General features: G+C 33.3%; 1 protein-coding gene across 4 annotated transcripts in view; it reads right to left on the minus strand.

Moving 5' to 3' along the window:
* Positions 1 to 5,504, minus strand: part of LOC111699437 (phospholipid phosphatase 3) — a 20,413-nt gene extending 14,909 nt beyond the window's left edge. For 3 of the 4 annotated variants that reach the window (XM_023470117.1, XM_023470115.1, XM_023470116.1), the window contains exons 1-4: positions 5,222 to 5,504; positions 3,136 to 3,229; positions 2,094 to 2,154; positions 162 to 253 (exon numbers count right to left, since the gene is read on the minus strand). In XM_023470117.1, the coding sequence (XP_023325885.1) occupies positions 162 to 253; positions 2,094 to 2,154; positions 3,136 to 3,229; positions 5,222 to 5,285 (311 nt within the window). In that variant the 5' untranslated portion in view covers positions 5,286 to 5,504. The remainder of the gene's footprint in view (positions 1 to 161; positions 254 to 2,093; positions 2,155 to 3,135; positions 3,230 to 5,221) is intronic. The other variant, XM_023470114.1, reaches the window with a different exon arrangement.
* Between the last annotated feature and the right edge of the window lie 8,360 nt (positions 5,505 to 13,864).

Genomic DNA, 13,864 nt, shown 5'->3' on the forward strand with positions numbered 1-13,864 from the left:
CTCCCCCATTACAATATGTAAATCCTGGTGTCTCTATAAGTTAGGGTTGTTTACGGTGAAAATCTTGGGGTCTTCTATTAGAAGGGGTCTCAGTCCCAGAAAGTACTTCAGAAATATGTAATTTATTCCAAGACTCCAATACTAAAAGAATTGTTTCCCACCTTATGAAGATGAAAAGAGTTCTCCTTCCTGACTCCTTGCAACGACTACGTAACTCCGGAGCTGATATCTGAACCCATTCCGTCAAATAAACCTGAAGATTAAGGAGATTAGTAACTATAAGGTTAGTTGTTAACTTGTTAAGGTTTGTTGTTAAAAAGGATTTGTGTCCCAATACTAATTTATTTCATTATCAACTAAAATAGTCCAGTAAATACTAGTGTCTCAATAATTTTCAAATATAAATATATAAAGTACTAATCTCTGTTTGTTTGTTTGTTAGACACGTGGATTTAACGGTTCTGTCAAAATTTCAGAAAGCTGTAACTGGCGATCACAATTTGACCCATTATACATAATTTTTTAACCTTTTTTCTTAAATATTTTTTTGTCGGTATATACGTTTTGAATGAAAAAGTATAAATAAACAAATCTGTAAGTTTAAAGATTGTAGAATCATAGACCAAAGCACGTTTCATTTCAAATAAAAAATACCGAATGCTTCTCACTCTGGTTAGTTTGGGGTGTAGATCATAACCCAGGAACCACATAACCGATTTGCCTTAAATTTTGATTTCAGGGAACTCGTTGGGGCCATGGGGAATGTTATTAGCTTCCAACTTGGGTTGGTAGACTTTTAAAACTTTTTTCGAGGAAAAGTTTCGTTTCCAACTCCCGAGGTAGTATACAAAATTTGTTGTGTATTTAAGAAGAATCGCCATGCTTGGGAAACTCAGAAATCTTTGTCACTTTAATCGCATATTTTTGTTCGCTATACTATAATTTAGAGATTTTAATATATTTTCTTAATTAAATGTTATTGATTTAATTCAACAATAAAATTAATTGAAGTGTTTTGTTTATCAGAAAATAAATGAACGGAATTTTTGGAATTTCTAAATTGGACTTTCCTAGCCATGACATCAAGATAAGCAACCCCAAACAAAGCAAACTTAGGAATTTCAGTTTTCTTCTAAACATTTTTCCGCTTTGCAATAAAAGTATTCATAAAGATTTAATTATCTTAACAATCTTAACACTGAGTTAGGTCCTGCTAAATATTATGTTAGAAACCTATAGTTCACAAATTAAATAAAAATGTTCGTTATTACGTTAATACTTTCGGTTATTCAATATTACAAAGGAAATGTTAGGGTTGGTTTGCATCTTGTTTGGAATTCGCATGAAATTATAAACTGATCAGTGAGCTGGCTGGCTCTACACTCTAATAAGTGTCAAATTTTCATCTAACAAAAGGAATTGAGTCTTTGGGGCAAAAACTCAAATCTAATACCTTAATCTTTCCAATTCCTAATTGTGCAAAGCTATGCAATTTCAAACTTTTTGACTATTTGATCTAAATGAATTTGTAGTTTGAAATCTCTATGAGTTCTGAAGTTCTACAAAAACAGAGTGTGTGGCAAAGACTTAATTCCTTTGTTAAAGCACTAAAGCCAAAGTACTCAATTGCATTTTTCTTCAAACTTTGTCCAACGAAAATTATCATTCCTTTATAAAAAGCTGGTTTTTTGGTATGCAACAATTTTCATTTAATCCCTCCGGGATATTTTCATTGAAAGATACTTTGAAAATCTACAAAGGCAAAAAAAATCCGCAAAATCCGCAAGCCCTCGGGTTTATCATTGAATCCCCTCTTTAATAAGGAATGTCATTTACTCTCAGACAAATTAGAATCAATGGAAATTTAAACCCCCAAGGGTTTATCATTGAATTCCTCGGGGGTTTAAATTTCCATTGATTCTAATTTGTCTGAGAGTAAATGATACATTTATCAAGTTTTTAAGTCTTGTAATACTAAGTAGAATTTGGCTCCAGTGCTCCAACAAATTTTGTTACATATTATAATTTGAGATTTGTTAGAGTTCAGTAGGAAACTATATACTAACATAAACAATGTTTAAAGATCTGCTTACCAAGGCAATGATCGGAAGGAAGATGAAAGTAAGAATATGTTTCCTTGAGACACTGTTCCCTCTGTTTCATAATATCTTTGATATTTTCTGAGCTTAAAAATTAAACAAACCATCTTTGTTTTTCGTCTAAATAATTCTTTAAGTAAAAATATGTAACTTTTCAGAAATAGAAACAAATAATATTTTTCCCTCAAATTATATAAAATAATATGTATCTAAAATCTTACAATGCAAAATTCTTGAAGTTTTGAATCGAATAAACCTATCACTAAATAATGAATAAATATGATTTTATACTTTTGTCTGATTTGCGGTTTTTTATCATCTAGCGACAAAAAAATATTTCTAGGTACCCTTTCCTACAAGTAAACTAACAATAACGTTATTTTCTAAACAACTCATGTCGAATAATGTAGCCAACCTTGCTTTTGTTTTAGTTTAGAACTTTTTAAAGATAAATCTATATATAAATTTGGCTTGTCTGTTTGTCTGTTTGTCTGTCTGTCTGTTTGTATCCAATAAACGTCAAAACGTCAAAACGAAAATCCGCGAATTTTTTTTTTTAAATCCGCAAAACTTTTTTCATCTTTGTTTTGAAATGTAAACAAAAAGAACATGTTCACAATTTAAATAGAAGATGGGCGCGAAGCGCCCTAAAAGCCTAGAAAGAAGGGCGCGAATTTCTAGTTTTATATATATGATATATTTTGGAAGTATAGATAGAACAGCTTCTTTCGTAAAATTCATTTTCGCGAAAATGGGTTGCGAAATACAAAGAAAATTTTCGCTGGAAACCTACATGCAACCCTCCATCACTTCGTTATTCCAACATAATTTTAAAATTTTGTTCGTCTCCTAATCACCCCTTTCCTTCTTTCTACCTCCTTTTTTACTTCCCATCTACATCGTGCAATATAATTGATCTAGCTTATTTGAAGTTACAATCTTGATAAATGATTAACATCTAACTTATCAGACTATGATACATCTTTTGATAAAACTACTTATACTTTTTATTTCAGCAAATTTAGCAAGGATATTCCTAAAATGAAGATTTATGGAGGAATCATTGCAGTTGAAGGATCCAGTCTCCAGGTGTAGATATCCAAGTATAGACAGGAGTAGAGGAACCAGGACTAAATAGTATCCATGTTTAGATGGAAGCAAGGGGACCAAGGCTATAAATAGTATCTTTTTAGAGACAGGAGTAGGAGAACTAAGACTGAATAGTATCCGAGCATAGACAGGAATAGGAGTAGGGGACCAAGCCTAATAATATCTGAGTATTGATAGAAGTAGGGGGATCAGAGTATCCTAGTATATATAGGAGTAAGGAAACCAGGATTAAACAGTTTCCAAGTATAGACAGGAGTATAGGGGAACTAGGACTGAATAGTATCCGAGTATAGACGGGAGTTGAGGGAGGGGGGGGGCAGGACTAAATAGTATCCTAGTATAGATAGGAGAAGGGGGATCAGAACTAAATAATATCCTAGTATAGATAGGATCGTGGTAACTGCCCTACTCCATTAAATAGCTCTAGATCCGTACCAATCCAGGAATAACCTTCCGTATTCTCAGTTATTAGTATTACAAGATACAACTCAATCTCGAACTCAAGGTTCCTCTCTCGTTGTCTCTAAGCTAGGAAACCAAATTAAACTCAATCATGAACTCAGGGTTCCGCAATAATACACTAGTCAATATCAATCCTGATACGACTCTATCTGTATTCTTAGGTATCTGTTTCTCAAGATACAACTCAATCTTGAACTCAAGGTTCCTCTCTCGTTGTCGCTAAACGAGGTAACAAAGTACTGGTACAACTCAATCTTGAACTCATGGTTCCTCTCTCATTGTCGCTAAACGAGGTAACAAAGTACTGATACAACTCAATCTTGAACTCAAGGTTCCTCTCTCATTGTCGCTAAACGAGGAAACAAAGTACTGATACAACTCAGTCTTGAACTCAAGGTTCATCTCTCGTTGTCGCTAAACGGGGAAACAAATTACTTTCTTGCCGTAATCAAAGCGGAGTATTTTCCAACTGACGTTTATTTACAGGTTACACACGCAGTTAAATTATAAGTTTTACGTATTTACAAGCGCATTTAGCTGTTGATAAGCGTAATAAGGTTTAGCCGTAATATATAGTAACGACGTAGACCTATAGGTCTTCTCAGAAATTAGCAGACAATCTTTAACACGCAGTGCATAGATACGAATATGGTTTATTACGACTGTTTATTACAGGATTAGGGGGACCAGGACTGAATAGTATTCTAGTATAGATAGGAGTAAGGGAACCAGGACTAAACAGTATCCTTGTATAAATAGGAGAAGTGGGACCAGGACTAAAAAATTCCGATTATAGACAAGAGTAGGGGACCAGGACTAAATAGTATCCTAGTATAGATAGGAGTTGGAGAACCAGGACTAAACAGTTTCCAAGTATAGGCAGGAGTAGGGGAATAAGGACTAAGTAGCATCCGAGGATAGTTAGGAGCAGGCGACCAGGACTAAATAGTATCCTAGTATAGGTAAGGGAGCATGGGGACTAGGACTAAATAGTATCCTAGTATAGGTAAGGGAGCATGGGGACCAGGACTTAATAGTATCCTAGTATAGGTAAGGAAGCATGGGGACTAGGACTAAATAGTATCCTAGTATAGGTAAGGGAGCATGGGGACTAGGACTAAATAGTATCCTAGTATAGGTGGGAGTATGGGGACCAGGACTAAATAGTATCCTAATAGGTAAGGAAGCATGGGGACTTGGACTTATAGATAGTATCCTAATATAGGTAAGGGAGCATGGGGACTAGGACTAACAGTATTCAAGTATATATGTGAGTAGGGGAGCCATATCTTAATAGTGGCCGAGTATAGATACGGGAAAGGGGACCAGGCATTAATATAATCAAAGTCTAGATAATTTAATGGAAAAGATGAAAAGGCAGAGGTCTGGTAAAGATAACAGAAAAGGTAAACACGTTTTCGGGGTGGGNTATTAAGCTGCAGCAGCAGTGAAAGGGGGGCGGGGGTTGAGGGGCTTTATTTGGGTTATATTACTGAGATAAGAAGATTATTTGAATCTGAAATGTAAATGATTGTAGAGGGCAAACTTACTAATTGTATAAAGGAAAAGATCGAGTCCGATCTTCATAAATTTACTTCTTTTTTCTCTCTTCATCTTATTTTGAACTTTTTTCTTATAAAATCCAAGGTATTTGTTAAAATACGATTGTTCTCAAATCTTGAAATGATTTCAGTATTTTACCAAATAATCTAGATTTCAAACTCTGTCACTGAGTCGAATTTCACGGAGATTACTTTTATATTTCATTTTTAATATCGTCTTACGATATTTTTTCACTGATGAAATCTGAAACATTGATAATTATATATTTTGAAAGCTGGGACTGATTGTGTATCACGGTCCCTACTCAAGGTTTCATTTATGACTGAACACCTGCAGAGCTATAGTACAAGACGCCCTGAGCTAGACTGACCGCAATTAAAACCTGAACCTGCGCGGATCCGCTCATCCTTTCATAAATCGACAGGATGTCCGAGAAAAGGTCCGAGAAAAAATCATTTTAAACTAATTTTCCTGATGATATACATCAGAAATAATTGTATTTTTATTATTTTTTAACTATCTCGACTAATTTTTCCATTTTTTTAATGGGGAATATTTTAGAGGCACCCGATATTTTTAGAAACAACCTTCCTCAGAACGAGGAGTTCAAATCTTTTAAGTCTAAAGATTAAACAATATTGAGTTAAAGTTAAAAATATTTGGTAATTGCATGGCCACGAATGAGTTTTAGTTTGGTAAAAATATGGATGTCCATATTCCATAATAAAAAACTTATATACAGATTTTACCCAAATGTACATGAAGGGGGCAATCCTTTTTAGTAAGAATACTATCAAATTATAATCTTCATGTTTAACCAAGAAAGGAAAATATTTGAAAACAAGCACCCTCTCAGTCATTGTCTAGATTTGAAACTGGTTTTTGTATTTTAAAGGTGGGCAACCCTTTTTAGTAAGAATACTATCAAATTATAATCTTCATGTTTAACCAAGAAAGGAAAATATTTGAAAACAAGCACCCTCTCAGTCATTGTTTAGATTTAAATCTGGTCTTTGTATTATATAGGTGGGGGTATAGACCCCCCCCCCCCTCCTCCTTAAGAAGTGAAAACTATAATTTCCAGGGAGATGCAGCCTTCAACGGTGGCTACCACCCCCCCCCCCAAAAAAAAAATAATCTTGAACACCCCCCTGGACAAATTCCTTCCTCGCCCCTGTATTTAACTCTGATTATGGTTATACATGCAAACTCTTATCTTTTATCCAAATCTGTTCCTTCTAACCCTTAAAAGGTTGGTTCCAAAAAACGTGACTCTTTTCTGAACGGAGTTTTTAAAGAAAACTTTAAATTAGAAGAAAAAATCACACTAGCATAATACAATTATAATTAAAAGTTAAGATTTATCTATTTTGATGATGCGAAACAAATTCTAGATTTCTCTTTCTGAATAATCCGTTGATAATCACGGACTGTCAGTCCATAATAAATCAATTAATTTTGAACTTATCCAAGTTCTTCCATAGAGTTGATTCACGTGGATTGTTCTTATTTTTTTTGATTTTAATATTATCAATTTCCTTTTAAACTCACATATATAAAAGTATGATAGCGGGAAAACTGCGAAAGAATCTCAATATCTATAAATATTAACTGTATTTAAAGCTCTGCGATGTTTCTGTACCATAAGTGAAAAAAGTGTCAATTTCTCTCAGCCACCTTTATCCCAGTGATTCTAGACACCCTGAGAAATGACTTGAAACTAGCCTCTGTAGAGTAGGGTATTCTACTCCTTATTCTTCTATCCGTCCCCGCCTCTCAACCCACACCGGGCCCTGCAATATCATTCTCCGCGCAGTAACAAAACCCATCATGAAGTTTTATTATGGTAACAAATTATTTATTCACGGACGATTTTTTATATAGGATAATAATGCAAATTATTGTTTCAATTTAACCTTTTACATATTTAAATTTACGATACGAATTCAAATCCTTCAGATTTGTTACAGGATACCAATTCAAATTCTTTAGATTTGCTATAGGATACGAATTCAAATCCTTTAGATTTGTTATAGGATACGAGTTCAATTCCTTTAGAGTTGTTTCAGGATACCAATTCAACCCCTTTAGATTTGTTACGGGAATCCAATTCAACCCCTTTAGATTTGTTACGGGATACCAATTCAAATCCTTTAGATTTGCTACAGGATACCAATTCAAATTCTTAAGATTTATTACAGGATACCAATTAAAATCTTTTAGATTTTTTACAGGATACTAATTCAAATTCTTTAGATTTTTTACAAGATATCAATTCAAATCCTTTAGATTTGTTACATGATACGAATTCAAATCCTTTAGAGATTTGTTAAAATATACCAATTCAAATCCTTTAGATTTGTTACAGGATACCAATTTAATTCCTTTAAATTTGTTACAGGATACTAATTCAAATCCTTTAAATTGGTTATAGGATACCAGTTCAAATCCACCTTAGATTTGTTACAGGATACCAATTTAATTCCTTTAAATTTGTTGCATAATACGAATTCAAATCCTTTAGATTTGTTAAAAGATATCAATTCAAATTCTTTAGATTTGTCACAGGATACTAATTTTTAAATCCTTTAGATTTATTACAGGATACCAATTTAATTCCTTTAGATTTGATAAGGATACCAATTCGATCCTTTAGATTTGTAACAGGATACCAATTAAAATTCTTCAGATTTATTACAGGATATCAATTAAAATTTCTAAATTTGTTACAAGATACCAATTCAAATCATTTAGGTTTGTTACAGGATACCAATTCAAATCCTTTAGATTTGTTACAGGATACCAATTAAAATCCTTTAGATTTGTTACATGATACGAATTCAAATCCTTTAGATTTATTAAAAGATACCAATTCAAATTCTTTAGATTTGTTTCAGGATACCAATTCTTAAATCCTTTAGATTTGATATAGGATACCAATTCAAATCCTTTAGATTTGTTTCAGAATACCAATTCAAATCCTTTAGGTTTGTTACAGGATACCAATTCAAATCCTTTAGGTTTGTTACAGAATATCAATTCAAATTCTTCAGATTTATTACAGGATACCAATTAAAATCCTTTAGATTTGTTACGGGATACCATTTCAAATCCTTTAGATTTGTTACAGGATACTAATTAAAATCCTTTAGATTTGTTACAGGATACGAATCCAAATCCTTTAGATTTGTTACAGGATACGAATCCAAATCCTTTAGATTTGTTACAGGATACCAATTTAATTCCTTTAAATTTGTTACAGGATACCAATTCAAATCCACCTCAGATTTGTTACAAAATACTTTAGATTTGTTACAATTTATTACAGGATACCGAATCAAATCCTTTATATTTGTTAAAGTGAAAAACCGGCTATATAAAGTAGTTGAACTGAGTATGCAGTGTTGCGGAAAGCTTCTTTTAGATTAATTTGAGACATATTAAACTCCCGTTAAACAATTCTAACTTAAATCCTTCAGAAGTAAAAGCGAAGTTTAATTTATAGTTTTCTGGTTCTCACTGTACAGGGTCAGTTGGGTGTAACTTTTCATTACTATAGGTGTGGGTTGTATACGATCTAAAGTAAAAAGTTTTTCAGCATCTTAATTTCGACTTACCCATCTATCTAGATGTATACTTTGCTTGTTTGTTTGCTGTCTGTTTGTATCCAATAAACGTCAAAACGGCGGAACCGATCGGGCACAAATTTTGTGTGGGACCTCACATGACCCCAGGGAAGGTTTATGGATGCTCAAAATTACAAAGAATATCCCATGAACTAACCAGGGCTAGATCAGCTAGATCAGCTCGGGTTCAATCAATCGAGTTTTTGGTCAACAAACTTACAGAGATAAATTTCTAATGAATGTCTTCTTAAACTTAAAAATTAAACATTCATTATTTTGACACTGATCGACCATGTTAGTGTTTTAGTTTCAGGAAAACAATTTCTCTCTGTTCTCCTGAGAGCTATTTGTTGTAAGAAGATTAGTTTTATATAATTATTAGAATAAAACAAACAAACTAGTTTTTAAAACTTACAAATAGTATTACAAAGATACAAAGTTTACAATTACGATAAATTAAAAATATGTTCTCACATTCAGGGTTTGATATTTAACAAAATAATATTATTAAAAATATGTTCTCATATTGAGGGTTTGATATTTAACAAAATAATATTTGTATAAAAACATATTAAAAATATGTTCTCATATTGAGGGTTTGATATTTAACAAAATAATATTTGTATAAAAACATATTTGTCTGTAAGAAAATGAAAACTCATCCAATTAAATTAAGACATTTGACAGATTGTCAGATTTTATAAAATCAGTTGTTTTTGCAGAAATCTCATTATTATTTACTCTGATATGAACACATTTTTAACGAGAATTCAATGAAATACATTAATAACCAGAAGGAATCAGAAGAAAAATCGTCTTCCTTCAATCTCATTCTCAAAGTAGGTTTTTAATAAAAATCCCATTTTGTTTGTTTTAATTGAAGTTTTTTAAAATTTATTTTATGAATGTTTTCACGAACTAAAGGGTGTTTTATAATTTTGTTATGATTGAAAATTACTTTTAAATCATTATTTGCTTCTCAACAAACTCTAGGATGGCCATTTTAGTTGTATTTTAACTGAGAATTAAAATTTTATAATGTGAATTATCCTGGAAACAGTGGTTTAATCGTGATAGCTGATTAGGGTTTTTGTCTCTGGTACGAAGGATGTAGGTTTGCAGAGGTATCAAGGAGCTGAAGTTCTTGATCGACCAGGGTTGTAAATCCTAAGCCTAACTAAACCCTCCAGAAGAAATTCTGTGGCACTACGGTCTTCGGATAGTACAGGGTGTCCCAAAAAACATGGGAATTCAGTGACGAATTCGATATCGTCTTTTCAGATAATTCTTTGATTAAGTATAGTGATACCTACTGAGAATGCTGTAATCTGTAAGAGTTTCGTCTGCTATGTTTACATTTTGTTTGTTTATGTTTTGACTGCAACCGGTTGTACTTAGTAAAACAAGAAAATTACAGTATACAAACAGAGTAAACTTGTCCGAATTCACTGTTCATCTTGGGAGACATTATAGACACATCTTTGCAGTCTTTTACCCTTTTCATTAAATAAACTCTAGCAGACATAATAATAATGGCTTTTGAAATTAGGTATTACAATGCTAATTCATAACAAAGACGATATCGAATTCGTCACTGAATTCCCATGTTTTTTGGGACACCCTGTATAATGTGTAACTGCTATGAATTATATAATACAGGGTTACCAACAGTGATAGTGACATTTTAGGAATTTTATGTTAAATAAGTATTTTGTGTTTAGTTTTTATCTCTTTTTATAGGTTATACAGTATATACTGTACTGTACTGTATTGAACTGTACTGCACTGTACTGTCATTGTACTGTATTGTACCATAGAGAATAGAATATATAGAGAGGAATTAAAAGAATCTCTCGGTATGAATTTGTTCAGTCCCTTTAAACCTGAAAGGGAGTTCAACGTGTACAAATCATGTAAATGTTTACAAATTATATTCAGTAGAGTACATTAATACAGTATGTTCCCTAGACTATTCATTTCAATTTCGAATTTTTTAAACTGTTAAATAAACTTTATAATGAATTAGGTGAATAAAAAAATCATTTGATTTATAGTTATAACGGAAAATCATCGTTTGTAAAGTGGAAGGCATAGAGTCTATGTGAAATGATCATTGGTCAATTATGAAACCAGCCTATTTCATAATTTGGTTTTCTTTTAAAAATAATTTTAGATTTTCTATAAAATGATATTCCAGGGCCCAACAGGTTATATAGCATAAATATGTGAAGTACACCTGCAGTATGGAAACAGTACAACAAAATGGCCGTTTTACACTTTTTTCCAGTGAATTCCTCTCTATATATTCTATTCTCTATGTATTGTACATATACTCTGCTGTATTGTAATGCAAAATAAATTACTCAGGTCTAAACAAACTGATAAAAAGATACTTTAGAATCAATTAACCTTTTCACACCTTTCTGCTTTCACAAACAATACAGAGATAAACAAAACAAATACTGCAAGTACAGTTATACCGAGTATACCCCTCAGAACATATTACAATTGAGAGACAGCTAGAAGATCGTCTTTAAAATAATGTGCGGTATTCATTCGTTAACATTTTTTTACAAGGAAGTTCTTGAAATAATAACAAAATTTTAAAATGCCGGATTTCCAAATTTTGTGATTAATAGTTCAAGAGTCGTACGTACTACGTAGTATCTCAACTGTTTCGAAGGACACCCTGTAATTTATCGGGACTGTTTCAACAAACCATGGTTTATTTCAACAAACTCGTAATACCACATTTTTTTCAATTAGGGACACAACCATGCACTGATCGGGGGAAGGCAGGCGGGCATAAGCCACCACTGTTTCGCCAAATCTGCCACATATTAGATATTTTATCTTCCGGCAGCCATGAGCCACCACTATTTCCCCTTCCGGGCCACCACATTTGACTCTTCCGGAAAAAAATATTTTTTTTAAATGATATATTTAGGGCCCCTTTAAAGTGTGATTTTCAAAAATTCAGAAAGCAATATGAATATTAAAAATGACACACCATAATTACGCGTAACACTTTCTTTCAATTACGGAAGAGCTTCACGCAAAAATTTGTGTTAATTACGTAAACCAAAAAAAAGTCCAGTTTCGCGAAATCACATAATACAAAACCATATTAATTCTAGGAAATTAATAAAGCGCGAAAATATGTGTAAGTTTATGCGCGAGCTACAACCATGTCCAATCTTCGAGAATTATACTTTTTCAAATAGGAAAACTATACCTTGAACAAGTTGAGAAGGTAAGATATTTAACCGTGCTATGATAGGGCCGCGGATCGGAGGGGTTCAGGATGAACAGGGTTAAAACAATGTAAATATAATATGTTTTACGATGTTCATTTATTGTTCATAACCTGTGCCCAAATTGATCCAAAGGAAGGTATGAATGGTTAGAAAATTTCGATTTTTCAAAATCCATGGAAAAAAATCGATAAAAGAGCCAAAATTAAAAATTAAATACAGAGCTCTGCTAGAAAGCTCTCTGCACTTTTTGCAGTGGACGCTGAGAAAGGTGTCTGCACATATGGAGGGAGGGAAGGCCAAGCGGCCCTGAACCCCATTCTCAATTAGCTAGCCTCCTTTTTAACCACAGTACCCACGGCCGGGGTACTAAGTCAAGAAATAACAATAAGAATAACAAAGAGCTACTTTGTCTAATACTAAATATGTTGGGTATTTATAAGTGCATTGGAGTCCTGTGAACTGGAGACCCTGGAGTCAAGAAGGGACAAGCTATGCCTCTCTTTTGCAAAGAAATGTATTAAATCTTCTAAACATCGTCATCTCTTCCCTGCTGCAGTTCACCCACATGAACATCAACTACGCCACCAGGAGCAGTATCATGTTAATCATGCCAGGACAGAAAAATATAAAAAATCTGGTATTCCTCATATCCAGAGACTGCTGAACCGATAATCTTTTTGTTTCATAATTAATAGTGAATGATAATCACTATTTGATTTTATCACAATAAATCGTTATTTATTTATTTATTTAATACTAATCCGGTTTCACAACCACTCCAATTAGCGATCGGAGCTCTTTCTGGAAGGACCCTTTCCCTGCTCCCTGAGCAGAGCTGATAAAAGGGGACAACTCCGCATTCTGAATACAGCGGTGCACACTAAATGTGATACTTCCTCAGGAATTCCGCTGGACTGGTAAACAGTATAACATTTGGACAAATGGAGTGATTTTAACGAAACATTCCTAATATGCCACTCCTACAAACCCTTATCCTCATCTCCAACTCTCCTCTACCTACCATCTAACCTTCTCACAATTGCAGCAAAATGAGACTCGAGGACATTTCTCTGTTGGATCCTACAACAAAATTACCTCTGAGTGGGTCACTTGATTATCCTTTGTTGAGTAGCAACCATAGATAAATAAATAAACATAGATAGCTTATGTACGCAAAATCACCAAGAATTGTACAGTCCGCGAACTCATACTTCTAGGGGTCAAAGTGTACTTCAATAATAAGCGGGGTGGTTTGGTGTTTTACTGGATTTCATATTAGAGTGTAAAATAACTCCGGGAATGGAACTATTTGAACAACAATATTTCACTAAGCAATATATCATATTGACGAGTACTAAAAAAGGACATGAGAAGGACTAAACTAACATAAATTTCTCTCTACAGAACTCATGTACACCACAAGTACTCAATAACATAAGAACAGCCAATGTTCACAACCGACCTAGTTAATCTATATAATAGGAATATCTTCAAAACGTCTCTGTACATTTCTATCTTTCAAGATGAAAAATGTCGTCTTATGCGCAATCTATCTTTATCTATGATTGGTAGCAACCCTCCTTGTACAGAAAAGTAAAAAAGAGCGGTGCAGGGAAGCTATTACTCGACCCTCGCTGCAAATAGAAACTAACTTGAAGTGCTAGAAGTGATGACCTAGCCAATGCATGTATAGACAGAATGTTCAGTGCTGAGGCTGCAATTATAATCAAGCAAAACAAAAATAACG

The sequence above is a fragment of the Eurytemora carolleeae genome, unplaced genomic scaffold (assembly GCF_000591075.1).
Source record: "Eurytemora carolleeae unplaced genomic scaffold, Eaff_2.0 scaffold314, whole genome shotgun sequence".
Taxonomy (NCBI): Eukaryota; Metazoa; Arthropoda; class Copepoda; order Calanoida; family Temoridae; genus Eurytemora; species Eurytemora carolleeae.